Consider the following 25,385-nt stretch of genomic DNA (forward strand, 5'->3'; position numbering starts at 1 on the left):
AAGCCAGATATTTTCAGTAGCTTGATCTGAGTTATGAAAAAGCCCTGAACCTCTTACTCATTTTACATAATTGCACATCTGTCAGATCCGGCTTAGTAATGTGCAGTGGTTTAAACAGACAGTTGAATGGGAGGTTTAAAACACTAGGTCATACTGGCTCTTGCCAAACAAATAAAAGCATCCATTTGTGGTTAATCCTACAAGAAACTTGGAGGAGCCTACTGTCACACCTGGGTCTAGTAGATTCCATGTGATGGAAAATTGATTTATTTTTTATTTAAGTACTTAAGCGAGAGGGTGGTGGATAAGTGGAACAGCCTACGAGCATAAATGGTAGAAGCTAAGACAACGAGAGAATTTAAACAGGCGTGAGATAGTCTTGTTTTAGGCATAAGGAGATTCTGACTCTAAATCCTGATTAGGGTCAGAGCCCCCAGTAGGCAAGAGTCTATGTTCCTTTTTTTTTTTTTTTTTTTTTGAGTAACTAATTGTACAAACGCAAACTTACCTTACATTAATATAAGGGGAAGGACTTAGCCCACTCATGCAAAAGCCCACAAACCTTCGCTGAAATGTCCTGTATATTTATAGATCATAGTGCATCCTGGAGAGCCGAAGAATCTTAAAATAATAATGTAGCCGGCCACAAGCTCCCCACTATTCTTAAACATAAATCCATTACTAATTAGAAATTTACATCCTTCATTTGGAATAAACGGGCAGACTAGATGCGCCAAGCGATTCTTATTTTCGGTTAATTTCTGAGACACGTGCAGATTCATTCCCATTGACATTAATGAGAGCTCTTTCCTGTTGCTTTTTCTTTGCTTCAAGTACCCAATCGTTGGCGCAACACATGCTCCCGTCTGTACGGGTTGGGATGGTGCAGCTTCTTCACAAGGAAAGTACATGTACCATGGTCTATTGCTATGTGGAAAAAGAAAACTGGTCTTGCTTAGTTGGGGAGATGCTAATCTATAAGACTGTTTAATTTAGGCCACATTCTAGAGAGCATTGAAGTCACTGTCCACTCGTCCTTTGGGTGGGAATGAGAGCCATCACTGGTAGAACCTAAATTTAGATATTTTGGCAGAAAAAAAAAATTGGAAAAATAGGTTTATATCCATTCAATGGATATAAACCTATTTTTCCAATTTTTTTTTCTGCCAAAATATCTGAATAACAAATGTAAAAATGTGCATATGAAATTTTCGATTAGATTTTTTATGTACATATCATACCACCACACTGTTTTTTTATTCTGAATATTTTTCACTTTATTTTTCTTCAAATTGTCTTTCAGGCAATAAATTAAAAACTTTAAATATCAGAAAACAAAACTATATACACACTTCATACAGCTGCCCTGTTTACAGGATAAAGGAAATAAAAATAATCACTTATAACAGGGTATTTACAATAAAATATACAAACACACTATTGCATTGATTTTCGGACCTCACACTTCCAGTTATAAAGACTATTCTTCACATGTTCATCGTGTTCCAGTGAAGTTTCTTCTAGTAAAACATTTAATGAGTGCATATATAGACACGGAAAAAAAAAATATATTACTTGCTTTGTGTCATGCTTTCAAATATCCTTTCATGAGTAGATGGATTTTGAGGCCTGGGGACATGAAGCATGTGCCCTGCATAACAAAGAGTGCTTTGAATGGGTTACAAGCGGAGCAAATGAACCAGAGGTTTAGCTCATACTTATCGGCTCTTGGTGCCTATTGACTGTGATTTTTGGGATGCAGCTAACCTCTTTACCAAAACCCCCTGCACTTGCCATGGCTTGGCCGGAAACAGCTACCCATGCTGCATGCTGCACTTGGCAGTTACCTCATTCAGCCATGTGGACGGACTAGCCTTGCCAGTCATGCTCAAAAACAATGCATACACCTTTCAAATGTGTAAGTAGCTGGTCTCTCGCATGTGGTAAGGGATGTTTTATTGCTTAAATTATCATAATTGAGCTAGGTCATACTGCTTTTTATTGTCTAAAGTAACACTATAGTCCTTTGTTGTAGCACAGTATACAGAACTTTTCCAGTGGGACATTTTCGTGTAATAAGAGTTTGGTAGGTCACATGTAACTTAAAGGAGCACTCCAGCTTCCTTTTGGTTTTAGGGTTGAAATACATGTCGGAGACCATCTGCATTAACTTTGAGGCATTGGTGCAGGCATTGAATTTTTGTGTCTCAATTAGCCCCTCCCCAGCTGCCTCTACTGAAAGTAGAAAGCATATTGTGGTATGCTTCTTGCACATGCTCAGTAGAATTCCTATTCTAAGCAAAGAGTAGCAGCAGGCAATCCAATGTATGCTGTCTGAATGGTAATGTGATTAGCAGCTGCTTTATCAGTAACTCTGATATGAGTGCTACTGAGCGTGTGCACAACATTAACATACTAATGCTTCCTGGTTTCAGTAGAAGCAGACAAGGGAGGAGGAACACAAGTCCAATTTTCATCTTATAAATAATATCTACACCAATCTCCATGCAATACAATGCATTATAGACTGTACAACATGGAATCCAACTTGCATTAGAATGTTGGGTGCCCCCATTAACTTTATGGTTAAGGTATTAACAGGTTTATGTCCAAATATGCCTAGACACTATAATGGAGAATACATTTATCATAAGTGATAAAACATGGTACTGTCTGCAAGTAAAGTTCAAGACTTGGATAGTGCCAAATTGCCAACTTCTAAATTCAAGTGCCACCTGCTTTCATGTACCCACCTTCAAAAGACTATATCTATCTATATATATATAGATAGATATAGATATATATAGATAAAACTAATCATCATGATAGTTGTAGCGGTTTACATAAGTATTGAAAGCAATATATCCAGGGCCTTACCGAATACAAGGAATACATGAAATGAGGAGCGGATTTCAATACATAGAATAGAAATTACTAAGAAAGAAGCATTATTGCTTGATGCTCTACAAAAAGTGTTATATATATTTTTTTAAATACATATACTAGATTAAGCTGCTGAGGTTAGGGGGTGATAATCATATTGAGATGTTACAACTATTTGCTCCCCTAAATTTCTCACATCAGCCATTAGAGGCTCTATGAATGCAAAGCATGTTGGTTGACCATTAGCCTCTAATGTTATTCCATGTACAAACACAAGATTTGTCGGACTGACTTGCTTACTAAACACGCCACATGTACTCACACCCTGTGGGTGGCTATGAAATCCAGGAATATTCTAGCCCTTTGTAACCCTAAGCATGGAATTTTACAAAATTATATTTATCATACAAATACACACCATCAGCATTATAATGCTTGTTTTTCCTTTTTAAATACAACTTCCAGTTGCTAACCAGTATAAAACCCCTAAACGTGCCCTCTCTCTTCAGTATAAAGAAACATGTTAAAAGTACAATGGTTATGGTGGTGTTTACACTGAACCAAAACCAAGTTTCAAATAGGAATACATACTTGACTAATTGACAAATTGTGACCATGTCTGGTACCTAGTTAGAAACGCACTTATCTGGATAAAACAAACTCAAACGCTAAACTATTCTAAAAGGCTTTCATGCCATCAGACAAACCAACGGTGCACAAGCATAGGATTGTTTCAACGCCCAATCTTTGTTGGAGACTTAGGGTAGCACTCCACGACAAAGAGGTTTATAACCTGGGAGTTGGCAGGAAACGCGCTGTTTCAACTCTCGGACTTCACTTTATAAAGGGGCTTCTGTTCCAAGAATAGCCTGAATGTCCCTTAAAATCAGTAACATCTGTTTGGAAGTCACCTTACTGATTGATTAGGGCTAGGGGCTCAAATAGTTTTGGGATTCCAATTTAAGGCCAGAAGAGATTAATATGGCACTCATTCAGATACACAAACCCCAATCTCAACACAATTGACCAGTCATGCTATATTTCATTCCATTATATCTTGAGACTATGCAGCTTGCACATTATGTATTTTAACCAATATTTTTAAGGGGCACTGCAAAATGTTATACAGTTCAATAGGATAAGGGTTTGGCTGTACATATTTTCTTTAAAACACACTATACGTTCCTCTTTTTCATACTTCATAATAGTTCAAAAACATGAATTATTTGCTCCCATAAATAGCTTGGCTAATCATGACTCGGGGGTCACCTGCACGCATCTGTAGTTCAAATCCATCCTTTTAACACTTTTGTTTGTGAAATGCAGCAGTTATTCCACAAATGGGTCTGAAATACATCCTAATACAGCATGTAGACTGGAGACATACTCCAGAAGGTTTTAGTTCCCATTTTGTAGCTTGGCTTGCAGATACAAGCCAGAGACAAATAATACAAGGAATCTGCATACACGGGATGCTAAAATAGCTTAAATATTTGGTAAGAAACACTGGCTTACAAAACGGTCAAACAGGGTCCATTGAAATACACTTCTGCTTCTGCCCAACTACTCTCCTCCTAGGGAGGTCACATCATTGTAAAGAAAATAAAAAATACATATCAAACTAACAGGGAAATCCACATCATTGAATATGTTCATGAAAACATGAAAAAAAAGTTATTTTGCTTTCACTACATCATTGGATATACAAATAAATAAAATAGTTAAAAGTAGATTAGTGGATCATTGGCAGAAAGGACCACTCTAAAACTAATACACAAAAAAATCTAGAAGAAGAAATACTGGCAGATTCAATACTAAACGTGCCCATCTGACCACACCTGGTTTTGTCTATAAATGCAAGAAAAAAAAGAAAGAAAAATATAATTTGTAGGAAAGGTAACAATATAGTGACTACCACACTACTGTAATCTGTAATTTCTATATTACCTTAATCCGTAACATTACGAAAATTCACAGTTAAACTTAATCATGCTTGTACTAGAAACATTAACAAAATGGTGTATTGTATGTCCCGTACAGTACTAGAACATGAGATGACATGAAGTCCTTTTTCTGCAATTTTATCTTTTTATCTTTCTGCAATGTTTAAAGGGAAATTATACCAAATACAAGTGTAGTATTTACCAACAGTATTTCTTATGAATAGAATAATTAGCAAAAATGCAAAATTCCCCACATTGAACACTAGCGTGTTATAATTATTTAGGTAAATAATAGATATAATTTGCCTTTAGCAAGTTATCTAAATACAATTCAACAATATTAGCAATTTTTTTTCCACGTAGAATATTACACCTACGCAAAATTATATTATATACTTCAAATACCAGCTCCCTCCATGTAATCCAAAAAGCACTGTACTTAACGCTTACATAACCCTTTCATTTTGTGCTCTTAATTTTTATGCAGAAATATTGTTGTAGAACTCAACTTATTGCATTATGATACTTTGGAGGACAGAACGTTCAAGGATAAAATGTCAGAAGTAACTGAAGATTAAAACTGGAAAACAAAGTTTAGGATAAAAAAAAAAAATATTAAAAAACAGGAGGCACTTTGAGAAAATGTCAATTTCCCCAAGCGTAATTTGCTTTCAACATAAAAAACAGCCCTGACGCCAAACACGGCTATTTACATATAAAATCATAACCAGGTAATTTTGACAAATTTGTGTCAAAGTATACAGCAATATAAAATGAAAGATTTTGGAATGGGGGGGGCGGGAGCAGAAAAGTACATTTCAAATGTTCGGAGATAGAATAAAAACAAAAGAAAAAACAAAACCAAAAAAATTATTGCTTTTTTTTCCACCCCTAATACAATTACTTAAGGGTTCGCAGTTAAGGTCTCTATTGAAGACTTTTGAGGTCTTATACAGTGGACCAAAGTCTGATTTTTTTTTCTCTTTAGCAACTGGGCGAAGTTGTGATAGGACTATGGAGATAAGGAAGGCTGCTGGGGGCTGCTACAGAAACAGGAAAACTGAACACAAAAGGAGATGTTGGTGAAGAGGAAGCCTTGCTGCGCTCTCGCAAAGTAGCAGATGGACTAGCAGCTTCTGTAGCACACGTGGTGGTCAGGACCTGTGATTCAAACTGCAGAAGTTGTCCCATGAAGCTAAAGTTGGGGGAGATGACGCTTCTACGTTGCTTCACAAACTCAAAAGCTTCCTCCAGCTTGACTCTCTTCTTTTTCATCAAATAGGCCAAGCAGATGGTAGCAGAACGGGAAATACCAGCATGGCAGTGGACAAGGACACGCCCGTTACTATCCTTAACCGAATCTTCAACCAGAAGAAAGGAAAGAGCAAGAGAAAATACACAAATAAGATTCAGTTCATTTGCATTAATATTCGTGTTGCTAAAGCCACATAGTTCAAAATAAGGAAATGTTACAACATGTAGTTGAACAATATTCATATATTTGTTAATAAATCAGACATTCAGTTGCCAAGACTATCAGTGCGCTAGTTGAAGAAATCCGTTTAATGCCCCCGACAGCCCCTGTAAAAAGCGAAATGCATTTTAAAGGTATTTTATGATGCAGACGCTGCAGCTGTACTCTGTGGTCAGATTATTCTTGCCCTCAATTGGCTGCTTGAAGCAGCAAATCAGTAGCAGGAAACAGCTCCTATTGAAATCAATAGGGGCACTTTCTGCACATGCACACAGGTATCTGAATAGACCAACACCCGCAGAGTCCACCGAGCCAGAGCTGGCGGTAAGCACAGCTTATGTCCAGGGAGATCTATCCAGATAAACAACTCCCCGGCACAGAAAATAGCTGAAGAATCCTCCCATGCATTTGCAAAAGGGACACAATAAAAAATGTAAAGGGACCTCTCAGATGCATTTAAGTGCATACGATGACTGAAGTGCCCTTTAACTCTATACACTAAAAAGCAAATATCTGGAGATACAAAAGTGGTTGATTGACACAGCGTCATATACAACAACGTAACACAAAAACTGCAAAGGTTTAATACATTTAAGGTTTATCATGGCTTGGAGTACTCTGCCAATACTAGACCTTGCTCCAACCCAAACGACCTGCCCATTTTTACCCACCGCATGTTTTAAATAAGTATATAAGAATAACTGTGATAGCACAATTTACCCCCGGCTCAACTTAAATTTACTAAATTAATTTATGAAATGATCCAAACAGGGAAATCAAGCAAAGCTAGAAATATGAGCCCAATCAGACATATGTTGGCAAAATCAGTCCAGTTTAATATAATTCAATTTAGGTACACTCCTGTATCACAACCAATTACTGAAAATTGACCATTTTGTAACTTACCGATGTACTCTATCGCTTCCATAAACCAGGAGCTGATGTCAGCTTTGTGGTTATCTTCCACTGGTATGCATTTATACTGATAATGTCCTTCAAAATGGTTTGGACAATCGGACGATACGTTTAGTAAGGCGGTGATCCCTAAGGCATCCAACATATCTTTTCTGGCTGCATGATAAGCACTTCCAAGGTACAAGAAAGGAAGGATCTCGACCGGGCCACCCTATTTCAGAAGGAAACACATAACAATTCTTCTTCAAAATGGAGGAAACACAACTGATACGAAAGGACATCAGCCAAGCTACTCAAACATAATGGAGCAGAATACGTTGAATACTTTAACTCTGCATTTTTACATTTAACTATTAAAAGTCAACAAGCATAACACTTGTGAAATATGATGGCGCTATATAAAAGAATAACAGCTTATTGCTTAACACAAGTGTGAATAAAGTGGTAAAATAATGTTTAGAATTAAATTTTACATTAAAAAAATACAGGATTATATGTATATATTTTTTCTTATAGATTACTGAAAGCTCACCTGATCATGGAGGGGTGTTGCACACGAGCCACAACCAATCTCAGCTCGTTCCAAGCTGGCTGGCAAGGAAATACTGTTTATAGATTTGGTTTTCGCACAAAATTCTGGGTATTCTGAATGAAATCTTTCATAGCCCCCTAAACAAAAGGAAGAGTATATGATAAGGAATTGGGAAAACAAACACTGCTCAAAAAAAGATTGTGATATATATATAATTTATTGTGGCCGTACAATCATATTTCACAGTACTATACAATGGGGACACACGACATAATATAGCATATCACATAACAGTGTAGAGTAACAGAAGCAAATTGTGTTCAAATAAGCTTACAATGTATAAATATATATTAGAGAGGAAACACGCAATCTTGCAGTAAACAATATAATGTTTGGCTGGGATTTATTTGGACAACCATAAACGACACTAGTAGTCAGCTCAGCGTTTGAGCAGGGAAAGTGGACCAAAATATTCCATGACTAACCTTAAATGTCATCAGAATATTCTGTGATACGCGCAGGGCTGCAAAGAACCCCTGGAGTTTTTATTTTATGCTGTTGTTCATGCCACGGCATCAACTTACAGCATTTGCAGTGCCGGACATTTTTTAATAAAATGGAGTAAAAAAGGATACTCCAGCTATCGTATGCACTTAAACGATAGCTTGGAGGTCACGTTAAATTTCAGCTGAGTCTCTTTTAGAATACATGTTTCAGAAGAATCCCCCCCCACATGCATTTGCCCCTTTGCCCACACCCAAGCATCTCTTTGCATGCGATATACTTTCATCCAGTCAGCTTCAGCTCTGCAAATGCTTCAGACAAGGGTCTATATACAGACCCCCCTTTACATCAGCATGAAGCCCTCCCCCATTGATTTCAAGCAGCCAATCGGCAGCAAGAATTGTTGTACAACAGAGGACATCTGCAGCTTCTACCTCAAGTACATTTTATATACATATTTCACAAAACTCCCTCCGAGTGGCCTTGAGTGCATCCAAAAGTTAATGTAGTGCATTGTGGGTAAGCAGCTTGTCATCTATTTGTGGCAAATGCACTTTAAGCGCAAAGCCAATAGCTTGTTACAGTTCTACCTGTAATTATTCTTAGTCTTTTTTTCTTTCCATAAGAGTATAGAAAAATATTTAGCTGGAGGAGGGTTAAAAATAAATAAATAAATAAAGTAGCATTTTACAATGGCTGTTTATCTTGCACTCCCGCCAAATATATTTGCAAGATTGCTTGATATGGTTACATGCTATGCCCGCAACTAAGCTAACTGTATATTACCGTATTGGCTCGGATATAGGCCGCCCCCGTATATAGGCCGCACCCTAAAAGTTTGGTGCTTTTTTAAAGAAAAAGTTTTTTTTCTTTAAAAAAGCACCAAAAAAAACATGCTGCCACTGTCCTCCCCCCCGAGATATGCTACCACTGTCCTCCCCCCCGAGATATGCTACCACTGTCCTCCCCCCCGAGATATGCTGCCGCTGTCCTCCCTCCCCGCGATACGCTGCCACTCTCCTCCCTCCCCGAGATATGCTACCACTGTCCTCCCTCCCCGCGATCCGCTGCCGCTGTCCTCCCTCCCCGCGATCCGCTGTCCTCCCTCCCCGAGATCCGCTGTCCTCCCTCCCCGCAATACGCTGCCGCTGTCCTCCTCTGCCCCCCTCCTCGACTTACCGGAGCAGACTCCCGGGTGTCTTCAGGGCCGGCGAGGGACATCTACGCAATACGCGTATGCAACTTCCGGTACCGTTACCGGAAGTTGCATTTGCGTATTGCGTAAATGTCTCCCGCCGGCCCCGCAAGACACCCGGGAGTCTGCTCCGGTAAGTCGGGGGTGGACAGAGGTAAAACGCTTAGATAACCTCCCGTGCCGGCACCCCCCCCCGTGGCAAGTGCTGGCAGGGGAGGCTGTCTGAGCGTATCGGGGAGAAGGATGCAGGTCCCCTGCACCGCTGCGGGGGATCTGTATCTTAACCCCGCTGCCTGCCCGGCGCCCGGGACTGCATGTCCCGGGCGTCGGGCGCTAGACCCCGAATATAGGCCGCACCCCCACTTTAAAAACTTAAAGTGGGGGAAAAAAGTGCGGCCTATATTCGAGCCAATACGGTATATAGGTCTGTATCTGTTTTATCTGTTTTTTGGTCACAAAAAATAAAAATATTGTGAAACCCATATTGCATCGTTTGCAAAGGGTGAAGACTATAGATCCAAAATGGAATGCCTCAGTGAGTGCCTTCATACAACGTGTCTTATGTATGTTGTGTTTCCCACATTGAAAAATGGTTACGTTGCCGTACTGGATCTACCAGCTTCCCATAGCAAACAATGAGAGGCTGTAGGTTAAGCATTTCATAATTTACCCACCTAACTATGTAACAACCCACCAGTTTAAAATAATAATTGCGGCTGCTGTTAATACTATTAAAAAATGGAGAACATGAAGTGCTGCAGGACAATTAATTATTTTCAAGACTCCAATATCATCAATGAATCCGAGAGATTTTGTGGTGCCTGAGCCAAGAGCAATGTTCCTATTTACTGGGGGGCATAATTACAAATTAATAGAATGCTGGGGATTTCCATATAGAAAATATTTGTATTGCGTTTCAATGTCTGTCACCTTTAACCTTTAACAATTGAAATTATATAAATAATACGCAACTTTATTATCTCGAATTGCAAACAAATACCTGTGTACACGCTTGTAAATGTACCGTAAGCAAAATATGAGTGGGAGGCAAGATTAACACCTGACTTACTACTGGGAACAGGGGCTGAGGAAGGAAGCAGAACAGCTGCTATGCTTTAATTTCCCCAGGGTTGCTCAGAATTTTCTGAATGGACCCAGGTTGCCGCTGCATCCAATGATATCCCTCCCACGTCCATTAATTATCATCAGCAGATCGTGCAGCACGAAGCCTATGTGACTATCTGATCCATATCACTCGAGTGATTCATAGGTTTCGCCCACGGGTTTGTCACAAATATAAGCGAATACACAATTCAAAGGGAAACAGATCCATATGGCAGGCTACCATAGGAACCAAAATTACAATCTATAGCACGAGATTTAGTGATCTTTTCATAACATTAGAGCGAGAACAAACACGGGCAGCTGGACTGGCATATCAAGTTTGTACCCAAACGACGGAAAGATTTATTTTATTAGCTGGAAAAATTGTATATTATATATATATATATATATATATATATATATATATATATATATATATATATATATATATATATATATATATATATATATATATATATTACATTAAAAAACAGACTAAGCTCTATTAAAGCCAATTGAGGTTTTCTGATAGATTCTGCATAGTCACAATTCTCACAGATTTCTCTCATCAGCAGGTTTACTAGAACAGAGAAACACACAGAAAAAAGTATCCTATTAATTAAAAATATTAAGCTTAAATGTGCAATGATCACAGCTACTAGAGCTATGGTGTATTATAATAAATGATAGCTAAACGTGGCTGGCTTAATCAATACAATATACACTTAACAGATACTGCTTTTTATATTCACATACCTTGGGCAAAAAATAAAATGATCATAATATTTGAGTATGAAAATAGATTAAAATGCATTCACACCATTTAGTTTTAGCGTGAAACACTTGGTTACGCTGAATTTGGATATTCCTATAATCATCATATAATGTACACATTTAAAATGTCTAGTGAAGGGCAAAAGGTCCACGAATTGTTTTCTTTCAGCAATGCCAAAATGTTGCAATCCCAACAACAGCTGACGACTCAGATGGCCAAACAAAAAAAGATGCAATAGACAACAATGAAGGCTATATAATTACCGCAGTTTACAAGATAAAAACAGCCGTGAAATGCCTGGTTTTACATTTTGCCAGTTTAATTGAAAAACTGTATACCGAATAAAAGAAAAGAAAACCAAATCACGTCCATAGATGCTGAAACCAAATGCACAGAGTCCTTAATCTCTGCTTGGTTAATCTATGGGAATGAATGGAATGTGCAAGGGGGAAAAGGCAAGTACTGGGAGAGGATGCAATAGTAACAAAGGCATGCAGGGTTCTCTATGACACCCCTGCTATTAATGGAATCAGTACGTTCTCTAAAGGCAAGGCAATTACGAAACCAGGCTGTGATATTTTGGAGATTACAGATATAGACAACAGTGCATTATTAATACGAATGGGATTCCATGTAGAAATATATATATATATATATATATATATAAATCTACAGTAATATTAAAGCATTCAATTAATACACTAGACTTTTTTTTTTTACGAGGTGTAGGGTGTACTATTGGCGCAATGTTTTCTGGTTCATTTTATGTATGTTAATACATAGATGTACATAACGGAAGCTGTCAAAACCAAAAAGAGAAGAAAATGGGGGAGGGGCGTATTCTCCGTTTGTCTGCAGCCTACACAGAACAATGAAAACCTTCATTCATAATCGTAGCAAGCTCTCGTTGCAAGGCTCGCGCTTTGAAGAAAAGAAATCCCTGTGCAGCTAACGGCGATCTAAACCCGTGTATAACAATATTATATTTTGTCATTTAAATGAAATACGACCATCCGGTATCCCTGAGGTTGCAGCAATGTCTTCTCTTTACAAACATTAAAGTAAAATATATACATATATATATATATATATATACACATATATATATATATATATATATACACATATATATATATATATATATACATATACATATATATATATATATATATATATATACACACACACACACACATCCCTTTAGATCGTAACCCAAATCTTAGCAGGCCTCTCATAAGCCGACCATTCTTGCCAGGAACTGCCACGAGGCTAGATGGTAAGCTCACAGGCACGGTTCTCAACTCCTGTTGTGTCTGTGTGTGTAAATCTACATTTGTTATGTATGTGTTGAATCAGTCCATTTAAATTATTTTATTTATACAGCGCCATTTTACAATTTACACAGCGATTCTTACAATACATATATTCATGGAGTATCACAAGACTATAATTGACAGACTAAGACAAAAAACGATACATTAGGTGGAGAGAGCACTGCTCATAAGCTTACAATCTTGAGATCGTACAGCACTGCGTAATATGTTGGCGCTTAATAAAGGATAATTATAATAATAAACCTTAACGGCTGTTAAACCACTGAGGAATAGCAGCAAGTTCTAGCTTTAGAGCGGTGACCTGAATGTGCCTCTCTTTGTCCATATGCAATTTTTTTCCATTGAGATCTATCTGGTAAATCATCAGGCTTTCTCCCCATTGTGAGGGATTCATTAATTCAAGTGTCTTTTCATCATAGCAGAATGACGGGGTTAAGGGCTGTTAGCACTCATTTGCAGAAGAGAAAAGATCATACATTACAAGTCCACAATGTAAAATTACAAAACTCAAAAGAGAAATCTAACACCCCTTAGCCAACCAAATGGGGAGTAAGGTTCACAGACGCATTAAGTTCATCTACACTTGCAAAATCATGAATGGAGAATGTTGACGGTCATTGAGAAATCACAACTGCAAGCGGTTGGTTTTCAATACAAAGAACAGCGATAAGCTTCCAGAATGGCTTCGGTGCCAATCGCTACAGAAGAAATACACATTTTAATTGTAAATGCACAATTCTGAAAAATCTGATCATCTCCCAGAAGAAGGGGGAGGGGTGCACAAAAACTGGATTTCTCATACAGAGAATTTGGTTTTCTTAAATCAGATAAAGAAATGTTATTTGGTGTCTGAACGGATATCCTATGTGTCACGGTTTCTGTTCTAATAACGTTACTCTATCAGACAGTAGAAAAAAAGAGCTCTGTCAAAATTGTTAAAAATGGCGTAATTACAATGCATATATTTAGAGAAATAGTTAATAGACCCGACAGGGATGCTGTACGCCCCAAGGTTTTCTGCACTTTTGTGAATAATACTAGAGAGGTACGAGTAGGGGTCGTGGTCTCGGATTAACGATTATCAGCCATCTTAAAAGTAGAAGCCTGGCTGTCAAACCTCACACATGCCTGGCACTGCAAAAACTATCTTATCACCCCATTGTTGTAAACCGTGACAGCTTCTGTGCAATGTATGTGGCACTATTTATTTTTTTTAAATGTGCATTTAAGTGGAAGGGACGTATTTACCTCCCGTGCCAACATATGGCCGACCACAACTAGGCTCATCTACATTATTTTCTTATAACCGCCACCATTCTGTAACGCCTAGATACTAAAAATAGCTTCTATTCTCTGCTCCTGTAAGAGGAGCCATACACGCACCTTATTAAATATAAATGTCTACGATATCTCAAGACGCCAGGAACACTAGACAGCGATCGGAGAGGCAAATCTGCTTTCCATACAATTATCTGCACAATGCATAGAAGGGCAGAAGCAGGTCTACCTAGGATCATTTTAAAAGGGGCAAGCATGGCTATTTTCTTTTTCGGGGTTCAGCGAAGCAAAATATTCCCCTTATGAAATCTGAGCAGCATTTCATAGTAAATATAGCTGGGAGAGCCATCACACTAAATACATATCTGGCTCTCGAGAAGAGGAGAGTACAAGCAGGAGCAGTCGGGATTTTTCCTTTTATTGTGATTTTATCACTGGGTTATCTTGTGCAACGCGCAGGCTTGCACACTCATCTCTAATTGGGAAATGTTGCCGTTTCATTACCCAGGGGCTACTTTCTGTTGCCAGCCCATAGGAGTATGCCCACAAATGCCCAGCACTTCTTTCCCCTTATGGCAATGATCGGGTGGCCTAGACTGGACAGCCTATTATGCCAGGATCATCAAAGAGGAGGATCTCACAGCAAAGGCTAGAATTTCGAACAGAATCGCTATAGCTTGGTATAGGAAGGGGTAAAATTAAATGCGAGGCTTTGGGCATTCATGTGTTCCAAACCTCCTCGATGTCACGTTTCTTGAGATATGCCTCATTTTCTACCTTAATGCCCAGTGATGTAAACTTTGGTTTGCTTCAATTTAATTCAATGTTTCACTGCATGGTTACTTATGTGGTGGCCGGCCCACGACATCATCATGTGTCTGCAACACGCTTGCAGGTGTATAGGGGTTCTCAATGCACTTAATCCTTTGATTGGATTCGGTGTTCATGACACTAATGATGGAGGAGTTATGATACTCTGCATACTATTCTTCATGGAAACAATATCCTGATACATGTTAAACTAAGGAGACATATATTTTAACTATAGGAGGTTTTAAAAAAAATAAAAAAATAAATATGACAGCCAAGGTGTTCCTTTAAAAATAAAAGAGCAGCAGAAAGGAAATTTTCCTTTATTTTAAATACTTTCAAAACTATCATGTAGTGTGTTACATTTTTAACACAACATAGAAACATTATTTTGCTATCTTGATGTAGGTGTTCACCTTACTTAGATACACGCGGAGGGGATTGGTATAGAGAAAAAAAATTAAAAAGGTGATTTTTTGCAATTACCAATAATTGTGCTCCTAGATGGGTAAACAGTAAATCGCTATAAAACATTACAATTTCCCTATGGCTTTTTTTTTTTTTTTATAAAAAAAAATACATTACTCATGTTTATATATTTGTAGATTCTGCTTAACATAATTGTAATCGGTAATTAAAACTCAAGTTTGCGACAGCAGCCGGCACTCTTAATGGCAAATACAATTATTTTACTGATAATTACATATTAAGTTCTTCACAATGTATGATTATATATTACTCCTGGAAAAATGATCCTAAAGGCAACATTAGTTATAGTAAATATATTGAGAGATGCGTTTGTTTGGGTATAAAATAATGTTTAAACCGAACATTTGGGGGAATTTTATAAACCCTTTGTTACAAATACACATATCAGTAGGTGCACCAGCTGCACATTACAGATATTATGTATCACCAAAATATTAAATCAGTAAATACAGCTGCTGCTGCAAAAAAAAAAACACAACAACAACAACAAAAAGCCAACAATATGGTCAATGACAGTAAGAAGATTTGGGGGATTACTGCACAATTCATTTACACCAAATACAATTCTGACTGCTCGAAAAATATATTAGGAAAATTCACCACAAATTGAAGAAAAAAAAAACATTTTGTTATGTCACTATATAGTAAATATTTAGCACCAATCGAAAAAAAAAATACACCAAACAGAGGAATATTCCTCTGGGCCTCAGTAGGTATTTTTACACTTTTCTCCATAGACTATCATTCTATTTAATTACACATTGCTCAGGACTATACTATGTGTTCTTCCACGGTTTAAGGTTACCATATGGCGACGGTTAAGACGAATTAATATTAAAGCTTGGGGAATAAATTTATTCTATCACCTCACTAATAATCACACTTGCCACAAATTGGACCGTGCAGTTAAGTACAAGGCATGATCACCGGTTGTATTGTTTCTTTTACTGGAGTGCAAGATACTGGACCTGAATGCAAAGCATGATCACCAATATTGTTAGTGAACATGGTGTGCAAGACACTGGACAGTCCACCTGAATGCAAAGCATGATCACCTATATTGTTAGTGAACACAGCGCAATACACTGGACAGTCCACCTGAATGCAAAGCCCGATCACTAGTATTGTTAGTGAACACAGCGCAATACACTGGACAGTGACTGTGGGGTTGGGGTATCACAAAGTACCTTTCAATAAGCAAATGTCAGTGCTGTCGGTGTCCTTGCGCAGAGCTTGCACCACCAGGGACACCGTGCTGTCTTCCCGCAGGGACTCTGCTCTGGAGCTCCTCTCATCATACACTATAATGGCCGAGTAGAGCCCGGAGCGCAGCCGGGTCAGCACCTCCTCTTCTTCCTTGCTCCCGGCCGGTAGGATCTGCTCCAGGCTGACCGAGCCCTTGGCCCTACGTCTCACTATGGTGTTACAGCGCACGTTGACAGAGCCTTGGATGAACCCGGCGCTGTGCGCTAAGAAAGGTCTGCAATCTAAGAGCAGGCAAGTGCCCCCTACACCCACATTCCCCGTGCTGCTGCTACTACTACTGTTACTAGAGGAGCCTGGGGGCTGCGAGTGATTGCTCGCACTGCCAGTCCTGCTGCGCATTCCTTCCCTCTTCAGCAACCTCTTCAACACGCTGCAATCCATCTCCCTCAGCTCATCCATGGTTAGCATTCTATTGTGTGGGCAATCAAATCCGGTAGCTCCGTGTTGTGATGCACTAAGAGGAGGGCAAATGCGAAGCGAGCCTTGTGCTCTCTGCTTGTATTGTGGTTTGGGGGGTGGGAGGGAGATTAACAGACTCTCTCCCCGACGCGCTGTCTGCAACCCAAAACGATGAACGCGAGACATCGGAGGCACATTGCCGCTATCTCCGCCCTTCAGTTGTGACGGCTCTCCGTGGCTTTGTTGCTGCGTGTTTTTTTTTTTAGGAGGGAGAGAGGGAGGGAAAGAAAGAAAGACTGAATAGGAAACGTGGGGGAGGGGAGATGAGTGTGTAAGGAGGTTGAACCTTAACCCTTTACACGCTTTCCTGTTGTTCACTGCTCTTTTTCTGGTTACGGCTCTATCCGTTGGTTATATATGTATTAATCATACGACACTACTAATTCCTAGTTTGTATATCTGTGAGTGTAGAAACTCGTGTTGTGTACGCCCGTTAATTGCGTGTACGCTTTGTCCATAACAGGATAAGAAAAACCCGGTGCTTGTCTAATTTCGTATATTGTATTTGGGTTAAAGCGCCTTTTTTGTCGATATTCTTCGTAACGATTCGCTTGTTTTACTGAATGGAGGAGGGTGTCGGCGTAAAGGAGCGTTACGTCACAATGAGAGGCGGAGCAGGAGCGTGCCATTCGAGTCGAAGACACTCATTCATAAAAAAAACAGAGCGTTCGCTCAGGGTTAGGCGCGAGCTATGTGGCGGGAGGCGGAGACTTGTGAATGGAGGAACAGGAGCTCGCGGTAGCTTCCTGCCGTCACATGTACCTTGGGTTACGTTGCTGTTGCCATTCACAGAAGCTGAAACAAAAGACGCCAAAGGGAATGTGATAGGAGCTTAACGCTGACCTATAGGTTTACGCTGTGGGGAGTAACGTATATATTACGGCCCTCTGCAAAATAAACAGCATCAGTATGATGACAATGATTTAATTCGTATCAAGCTAACACTGCCTTTAGATATGGCATTGTTAGATTAAAATAGATTAAACTAGATGTGTCGTGTGGCCCTTATCTGTCGTCAGTTCCTATGTAATTATATTTAAGTGTAAATCTGAATGTGGCTGCAGTTGTGTTAATGAGGTTTGTTGGGATTGGTTACCCTGAATGATTGATTGTACCTTTAATTAGTTGTCCTTTTAACAGCTTTTGTAATGGGGTTATTGTAGCAATGAGAATGTATTAGTTTCACAAAAGGGTTTATTGATTACTTGGTGCGATTCAGGAAGAAAGCGTTTAAAAAAAAAATAAGAATTTTGTAGGAAAGTTACGTTTCAATCTGGTTTAACATCTTCACTATGTTCACTGGTGTGTTTGGAAGATTTATGTCATGTGCTATGCACTAAACTATCAAAGGAAGGTCCGCTTATGCATCGAGGACACCGATTCTGGCAGGGTACAGGGTTACGGAATATGATGGTGCTATATACAATAAATAATATAGCTGTGGCTGTTTATAGTTATCAACCATGCAGTCTTCTTAACATATTATAAGACCGTGGAGCCAACAGAATTTTGCTTGTGTACAAGAATGCTAACAGTGGTATGGAGTAAATGGAGTCTGTAGCCAAAGGTAATATCAGAGATATTCCATGCTGTATTCTTACATTTGCCACCTTGCAAGCGATGGGTATTTTTTTTTTATCTGTAATAGCTCAAATACAGTATGTCACTCTGCCAAGTGGGTATTCTCCAGAGAGCAGGCCACTTAAGTGCTGTCTCTTCTAGGCAAACTAATCTCACCTGCTCGTGAGACTGTCTATAAAGCAGGTGGCTGCACACTAAATGATTGTATCAGTCACATAATCTGTTATAACAGTAGGTTAGAGGTACTCCAGGGGGCATTGGCATCATGTGTCCAATAAATGGCTATAATACTATCACCAACAGAGCCATAGCTAGCTCCTTTTGCGCCCGAGGCAAGAATGGAAAATTGTGCCCCCCCCTAGCTTTTTTTTTTTTTTTGCAGAGGCTATTTTATTTACACTGCCCTTACACACTGCCTTTACCCATACCTGCCCATAAACACACGTATACACATACACTGCCCTTACACATGCTTGCCCATAAACACACATATACACATACACTTCCCTTACACACACCTTTCCATAAAAACAAATATACACATACACTGTTGTGTTCAACATAATGAAGACAGACTCAGCCAGAAGATAAGAAACTATGAATATGGACACATTTAATTCACTAATATACAGTACCTATGTTGTATGCTTTGCATTATTAGTTTCTACACCCCTTTTTCCTTTCCTCCATTTTTTGCAGTTATCTAAAGTTGTCAACAAATATTTTTGTTTCAAATATATTTTTATATATTTTGGTTGGGCAAACAAGGTTGCCTGAATGGTTCTTATCTACCTTCAGCTTCTATGATTCCATGTTTCTAGTCAATATAACGTGACAAGCTAACCTCCATCCATAAAGCAGACATACGGTTAAAGAGCAGGATACAAATTGGTAGTTGATATAGAATTACAATGATGTCTAGCTGTGGTATGTTACTTCTAATTCTCTCTGCCCCTTTCCAGATGAACTAAACCTACATAACTGCAAGGTCTATATTTTTGGTACAGTCCATAATACACTTGTTGATTTTAACCCAAATGAACATTGAGGGGGGCAGGGGGACTACAATAACATGGTGTGCCCCTCCCCCACACAACATTCCTCAATCAAAGGTCACATACACGGGTAACATATTTTTGTATTTAATTTAAACCATATGTTTTATGTGGGTTCAGTGTTATCCAATAAACAAAACATGCTAATATCATATTTTATTTGACCATGAATAATACGAATACAAACTGAATTCACTAATATATAATACCTGTGTTGCATGCTTTCAGAGATTATGGACACTGGATAGGCAATCGCTATGTATCCTCAGAACACACGCTGAGGCTGTGTAAACTGGCACTGAGCTTGTCACAAAATCCATGTGTCCTCTAAATAATGCATGTGAACCAGTGAACTTAAAGGATGTGCAAATAAATGGCCGGCTAGGGCTTGGGGTTCATCTGAATAAAACATTAGTGTAAGAGTAAAGTAGCAATATACAGTGAAGCCGACATTGTTTCGCTTGTATATCATATACAAACACCTTAAAAGGCTAAGAATACACTCTTACCCTGTTGGGTGAGGCGGCGTGTACCCAGTTGGTGGCAACACACTGAAGCACTGAATCTCCCACAGAAGCAGTAAACTATATGTGTCTTCCTCTGCCTGGTTTCCCAGATGGCTAGTTTTGGCCTGTTTCCAACCATATGCTGTCCTTTAAAGTTATGTCTAAAATAACAGGCATACATAAATAAGGGAGCCCATGTAACCATTGGGTAAGCAATCAAAAGATGACATAACTTATCTTTGTGCATGTGTCCAAAATACCATATTGGCTCGAATATAGGCCGCACCCAAATCTAGGCCAGACCCTTAAACTTTGGTGCTATTTTAAAGAAAAATATATTTTTAAAGAAAAAATACACATTAGTGGAACGGTAAAACAGTATTTTGTCTAATGAACAGGAATACATGTATTTTAACATTTTTGGTATCTATCAGTTTGTCAGCATATGTTATATACAGACAGAAAACCAATAATCATTTTAAAGTCCCCCCCCTCAATTCATAATGCACCTTACTTACAGATATGCCCCTCTGCCCCCTGATATGCCACTCTGCCCCCCCAGATATGCTTTATAACCAGTGATATGCCACTCTGCCCCAGATATGCCACTCTGACCCCCAGATTAGGAACACAATGCGGGTAGTCAGCTAAGCCAGGGGTCAGATTCACAGAGCGGGTAGTCAGCCAAGCCAGGGGTCCGATACACAGAGCGGGTAGTCAGCCAAGCCAGGGGTCTGATGCACAGAGCGGGTAGTCAGCCAAGCCAGGAGTCGAAACCAGAAGTTACAGGCGAAGGTACAAAATTGTAGTACAAAAGGGGAGTCAGGCAAGCCAAAGGTCAGAACACAAAACTGGTAAAACGAGCAGAATTCAATAGACTTGAAAGACCACAACAGGGTGCCTGTGAAAGGCACAGCCGGCTCTTTAAAACTGGCGCCAATCACAAGCCCCTCCCGGACCAGAACAAAGACCGCGCCCCCCAGCCGTCAATCTATCCCCAGACGAGCGCGAGCCCGGGAGGCGGACCGACGACCGGAGGACGGGTAAGTACTCGGGCCCCGGGAACCGTTGTTCCCGGAGCTGAATCTCCCCCGACGCGTACCTCGGGCGGAGGATTGTCCGCTGCCCGGGGAGATGTCCTCCCGGGAACCGCGGTGAACCCTCCGCCCGCTACTAGCCCCTGTGCGGCGAGTGGAGGACCGCCGGCCTTCCCAAACGGCCGGCGTTCGAGAAGCGCGGCCGGTTCTCCTCCCGGCGGCGTCCGAAGCCGCCGGGACGGTGACACCCAGACTCCCTGGTGTCTAGCGGGGCTGGCCAGTGGACGTCCGTGCAATGCATGCAGACAACCTCCGCTGCTGGCACTTCAGCCAGGGCTTCTATGACGGAGAAGCACCGGCTGAAGTGCCGGCAGCGGAGGTTGTCTAAGTGCATCACCTGCGCGATATGCGTAGGCAACCTCCGCTGCTGGCACTTCCACTGGGGTTTCTATGGTGGAGCACCAGAAGGTTATGTCATCGCAGAGACGTCCACAGCTGCCGGAGAGGAGTGCCCAGAACTGCATGTCCCAGGTGTCGGGCAATAGGAACTGCGCATCCTTGCGCTAAACCCTGAATATAGGCCGCACCCCCACTTTAAAGACCTAAAGTGGGGAACTAAAGTGTGAGTGCATGCAAGTTGGCACAAAAGTTCAACTACAGTTTACTTTAGTACACACATTAGCACTGGCACAAAATTAAAAAGCAACTCAAATGCACTAGTTTGAGATCTCTTTGCAACCTTAAATGCACCTCAATTTTCTATAAACACCATAAACTTCTAGGATACATTTTATTAGCTGTAAAGATGGCAATTGCAAAAAAATGGAAGCAAGCAAATTCACCTACCATGTAAGATGTACTAACCATATTTAACCACATGTATCATATGGAGAAAATTACATATTTTATATCGTACAATATCGCACTAAGGTTTGGCTCTGTTATCACATAATGGAGGCAGAAGGTTTTTTTAATTTATACTAAGGGAATTGTTTGACCTTAATGAACCTGCTCTGCCCCAACAACTGTGCTCCATCCTGTGGCAGGCCCTCAAGGCCCTGCTCTCCTGCCTCACGCTCTCTAACGCTTAGGTTTTTGTGGAGAAAAGCGGCTTCCTGCCGTGGTGTCCTGCCATGGATTCCCTGTCTGTTCAATATTTTGAGTATAGTTGAACCAGGAAGGTGCCCCTCATACTTTTAGAAATAAAGTGCCTCTCAACACCAAAATATCACCTACAAACTATATATTGCCTGAAAGCACATCACCTGAGGATTTTACCTACACGTAGGACACCCTACGTACATTTCTATGTGACCCACCACAAATCTAATGGGAATTTATAGGCTTTATGTATTTTTTTCTGTACTTCTTCACATGTAAGGGGTATTTTGGGATGGACACTGCATGCTGGGCTAACTAGGACAAGAAGAAAACACAGCAAAATGATCTCCCACTTCTGATGAGCATGTAGATATCACATATGTGTAATATATATGCAGGGGTGGGCTGGACCAGGGGACAGGAGAGCAAATGCCCTCCAGGTTGGTCTGAAATTGTTCAGAAAGGACTGGAAAGGTGCCAATGAGGTAAGTGGGTGCAAAGAGGCAGGGAAGGGGAGTGAGTTTGTAAGGGAGGGAATAAGTATGAATGTATGTATGTATCTATGTTAGAAGGAGGATGTATGTACTGTATAGGTATGTGTATGTGTGAGCATGAATGCGTAACTACAAAAGAAAAGCATGCATTCAGCACATACCATTAAAAAAACCACATATTTAAAAGGTTAAAGTTAGTGTATAGCGTTAGCAATAGGCATAATCAGACTAGGTCACTGGCTAATTGTACTATACTTGTTTAAGTTGTGTCATTACACCAGATATCTGGCATTTTCATTTTAAGCGCTGAGTATCACTCTTTCTTTTTCACTGGCTAATGATTGGTGAGACTGATCAATGATCAGTGACCTAAAGGGTCATTAATCAGTAATGGCATAGCATTTATTAATATATATATATATATATATATTATCAGCCATAACATTATGACCACCAGCCTAATATTTTGTAGGTCCCTCTTTTGCCTCCAAAACAGCCCTGAGCTTTGTCAAAGCACTCTGAAGGTGTGCTGTGGTATCTTGCAGCAAGACGTTAGCTGCTGTGCCGTTCACCAGGGCTTCACAGGTTGCCACTGGAGTCCTCTTCCACTCCTTCATGACGACATCACGGAGCTGGTGGATGTTAACGTCTTGGTGCCAGATACCACAGCACACCTTCAGAAATCTAGTGGAATCCCTGCCTCGACGTATCAGGGCTGTTTTAGTGGCAAAAGGGGGACCTACACAATATTAGGCAGGTGGTCATAATGTTATGGCTGATCTGTGCATATACACTATATACACACATATTGTATGATTTTATTCACAATACATAAACCTAGAAAATACTACAATAACTTAAAACAAACTGTCATTTTTTCCATGTTATTAAAATGTACCTTGTGATGTTCCAAAGGCTAAGACTGAAGTCCTTATTGAACATTTAATAATCTTATCCTCTCTTATGATGAGTATAGAAATATAAGATATTGCCAAAACGTTAATGGCCATAATATAAACTAGTTACATTTCCTTTCACACAACAGCATTAAGGATTAGTGTTTTTTCAGAATTGTGGTAATTACAAAATCAAATCATAGGCAGCAGACTACATAACAACATTTTGTTTATTAAATTGCATGTACTAAATTAAACTGAAGCCTAATAAGATTAATATTGTGGCTTTTAGAACAGACCAAATGTCATACACAATAAAACAAGCTATCGGTTATCAAAGGGCCAGTTTGATTTTTTGTGAATATTAGGATTCATGAGTGAGGAGTGCATATTACAATTAAGAACTTAATTTGTTTTAAGTTAATTTTTTTTTCTTCTTTTGCTAAAATATTAGACACAACTGCTTGTTTGATAATAAGTATTTGTACTGCTGCTGAAAAATATTTGTATCTACGAATTTTGGCATGTCCCCCTCCATTATTTCTCTTCTGTTATCCCTTATCTTGTTTAAAAAATCTTAATAAAATAAATACTTGAAATAAAAAAAATAAGAACTTAAATTATTAAACATTATGCCCTTTAATTTTTATTTAGCCTTTAAGAACTAAAAAGTAGCAGCTCTCTAATTGTAGTCAGTTGGCTGCATTGAGCCTGAACATACACATTTGACAATTTTTAATATCTTGCCACTTACCTTATCTTGGTACTTATCAAGAGTGCCTTGATAAAAGCCCCAGGGTATCTGTTATGATACCCCCTAACAGTGTTATTCACTGTTAGGGGGTATCATGACAGATACCCTGGTGCTTTTATCAAGGCTGAACTCTCCTGAACCTCAGCAAAAATCAATGGTGTGTTCTTTTACATATTATATCTTTAGAGTATACGCTATATAAACAAAAATATTGGAACACCTGACCATTACACCAACAGGGACTTTGACATTGCGTTCTAAATACATAGGCATTCTTTTGAAGTTTATTTCCCCTTAACAGCTATGACAGCTTACACTCTTCTGGGAAGGCTTTCCACAAGATCCTAGGAGTTTCTGTGGGGATTTTTGCCCATTCATCCAGTAGATAATTTGTGAGGTCAGGCACTGATATTGGACGAGAAGGCCTGGCTCACAATTTCCATTCCAGTTCATTTCAAAGGTGTTTGATGGGGTGGAGGTCAAGGCTCTGTGCGGGCCAGTCAAGTTCTTCCACATCAAACTCAGTCTTACTTGAAACCATTTTTTCACGCCTGCCTAAAACTTTTGCACAGTGCTGTGTGTACTTATGTATATATACATATGACAAGACTAGACTTGACAGACTAAGAAGAGAGGGCCTTGCACTCTTGAGATTATATATATATATATATATATATATTTATCACAGCATATATATTTACATATTTGGCCATTAACAAGCAATTTACAAGCAGCAAAAGACGGCTAATTAATTCAGTGTACTATATTTTTGGAATTAAATCTGGAAAATTTATATTTTTCATAAATAACAGAAGTATACAACAATGCTCCAATAATGGACACATTGTAAAGAATTTAGAAGCAGGCACACTATTTCTACAATAAACAGCACATTTCTAACAAAAATTGTTTTTCCAGGTAAATTTATGTACGATAATTACATGATTTCAACTTTGTTTCATTAAATATATAACTGTGTGTGAAATAAACCAATAAACAA

The 25,385-nt window shown here is 39.4% G+C and overlaps 1 protein-coding gene across 1 annotated transcript; it reads right to left on the minus strand.

Annotated features, from left to right (window-relative positions):
* Positions 1-4,822: 4,822 nt before the first annotated feature.
* On the minus strand, positions 4,823-17,097 carry DUSP4 (dual specificity phosphatase 4). The gene is made up of 4 exons (XM_053462777.1): positions 16,424-17,097; positions 7,748-7,884; positions 7,207-7,426; positions 4,823-6,187 (listed from the first exon to the last, which is right to left on the minus strand). The coding sequence occupies exons 1-4, from the start codon at positions 17,085-17,087 to the stop codon at positions 5,811-5,813; spliced, it is 1,398 nt and encodes a 465-aa protein (XP_053318752.1). The 5' UTR covers positions 17,088-17,097; the 3' UTR covers positions 4,823-5,810.
* Positions 17,098-25,385: the final 8,288 nt, after the last annotated feature.

Source organism: Spea bombifrons, chromosome 1 (assembly GCF_027358695.1).
Source record: "Spea bombifrons isolate aSpeBom1 chromosome 1, aSpeBom1.2.pri, whole genome shotgun sequence".
NCBI classification, from domain to species: Eukaryota; Metazoa; Chordata; class Amphibia; order Anura; family Pelobatidae; genus Spea; species Spea bombifrons.

Coding starts and splice junctions, on each gene's coding strand:
- DUSP4 (XM_053462777.1), bottom strand. CDS start 17,087: ATGTCTCGCGTTCATCGTTTTGGGTTGCAGACAGCGCGTCGGGGAGAG. Junction 7,885..16,423: donor TGACATTTGCTTATTGAAAG/GTACTTTGTGAT, acceptor CCTTTTGTTTAG/GGGGCTATGAAAGATTTCAT. Junction 6,188..7,206: donor GGAAGCGATAGAGTACATCG/GTAAGTTACAAA, acceptor TTCTGGTTGAAG/ATTCGGTTAAGGATAGTAAC.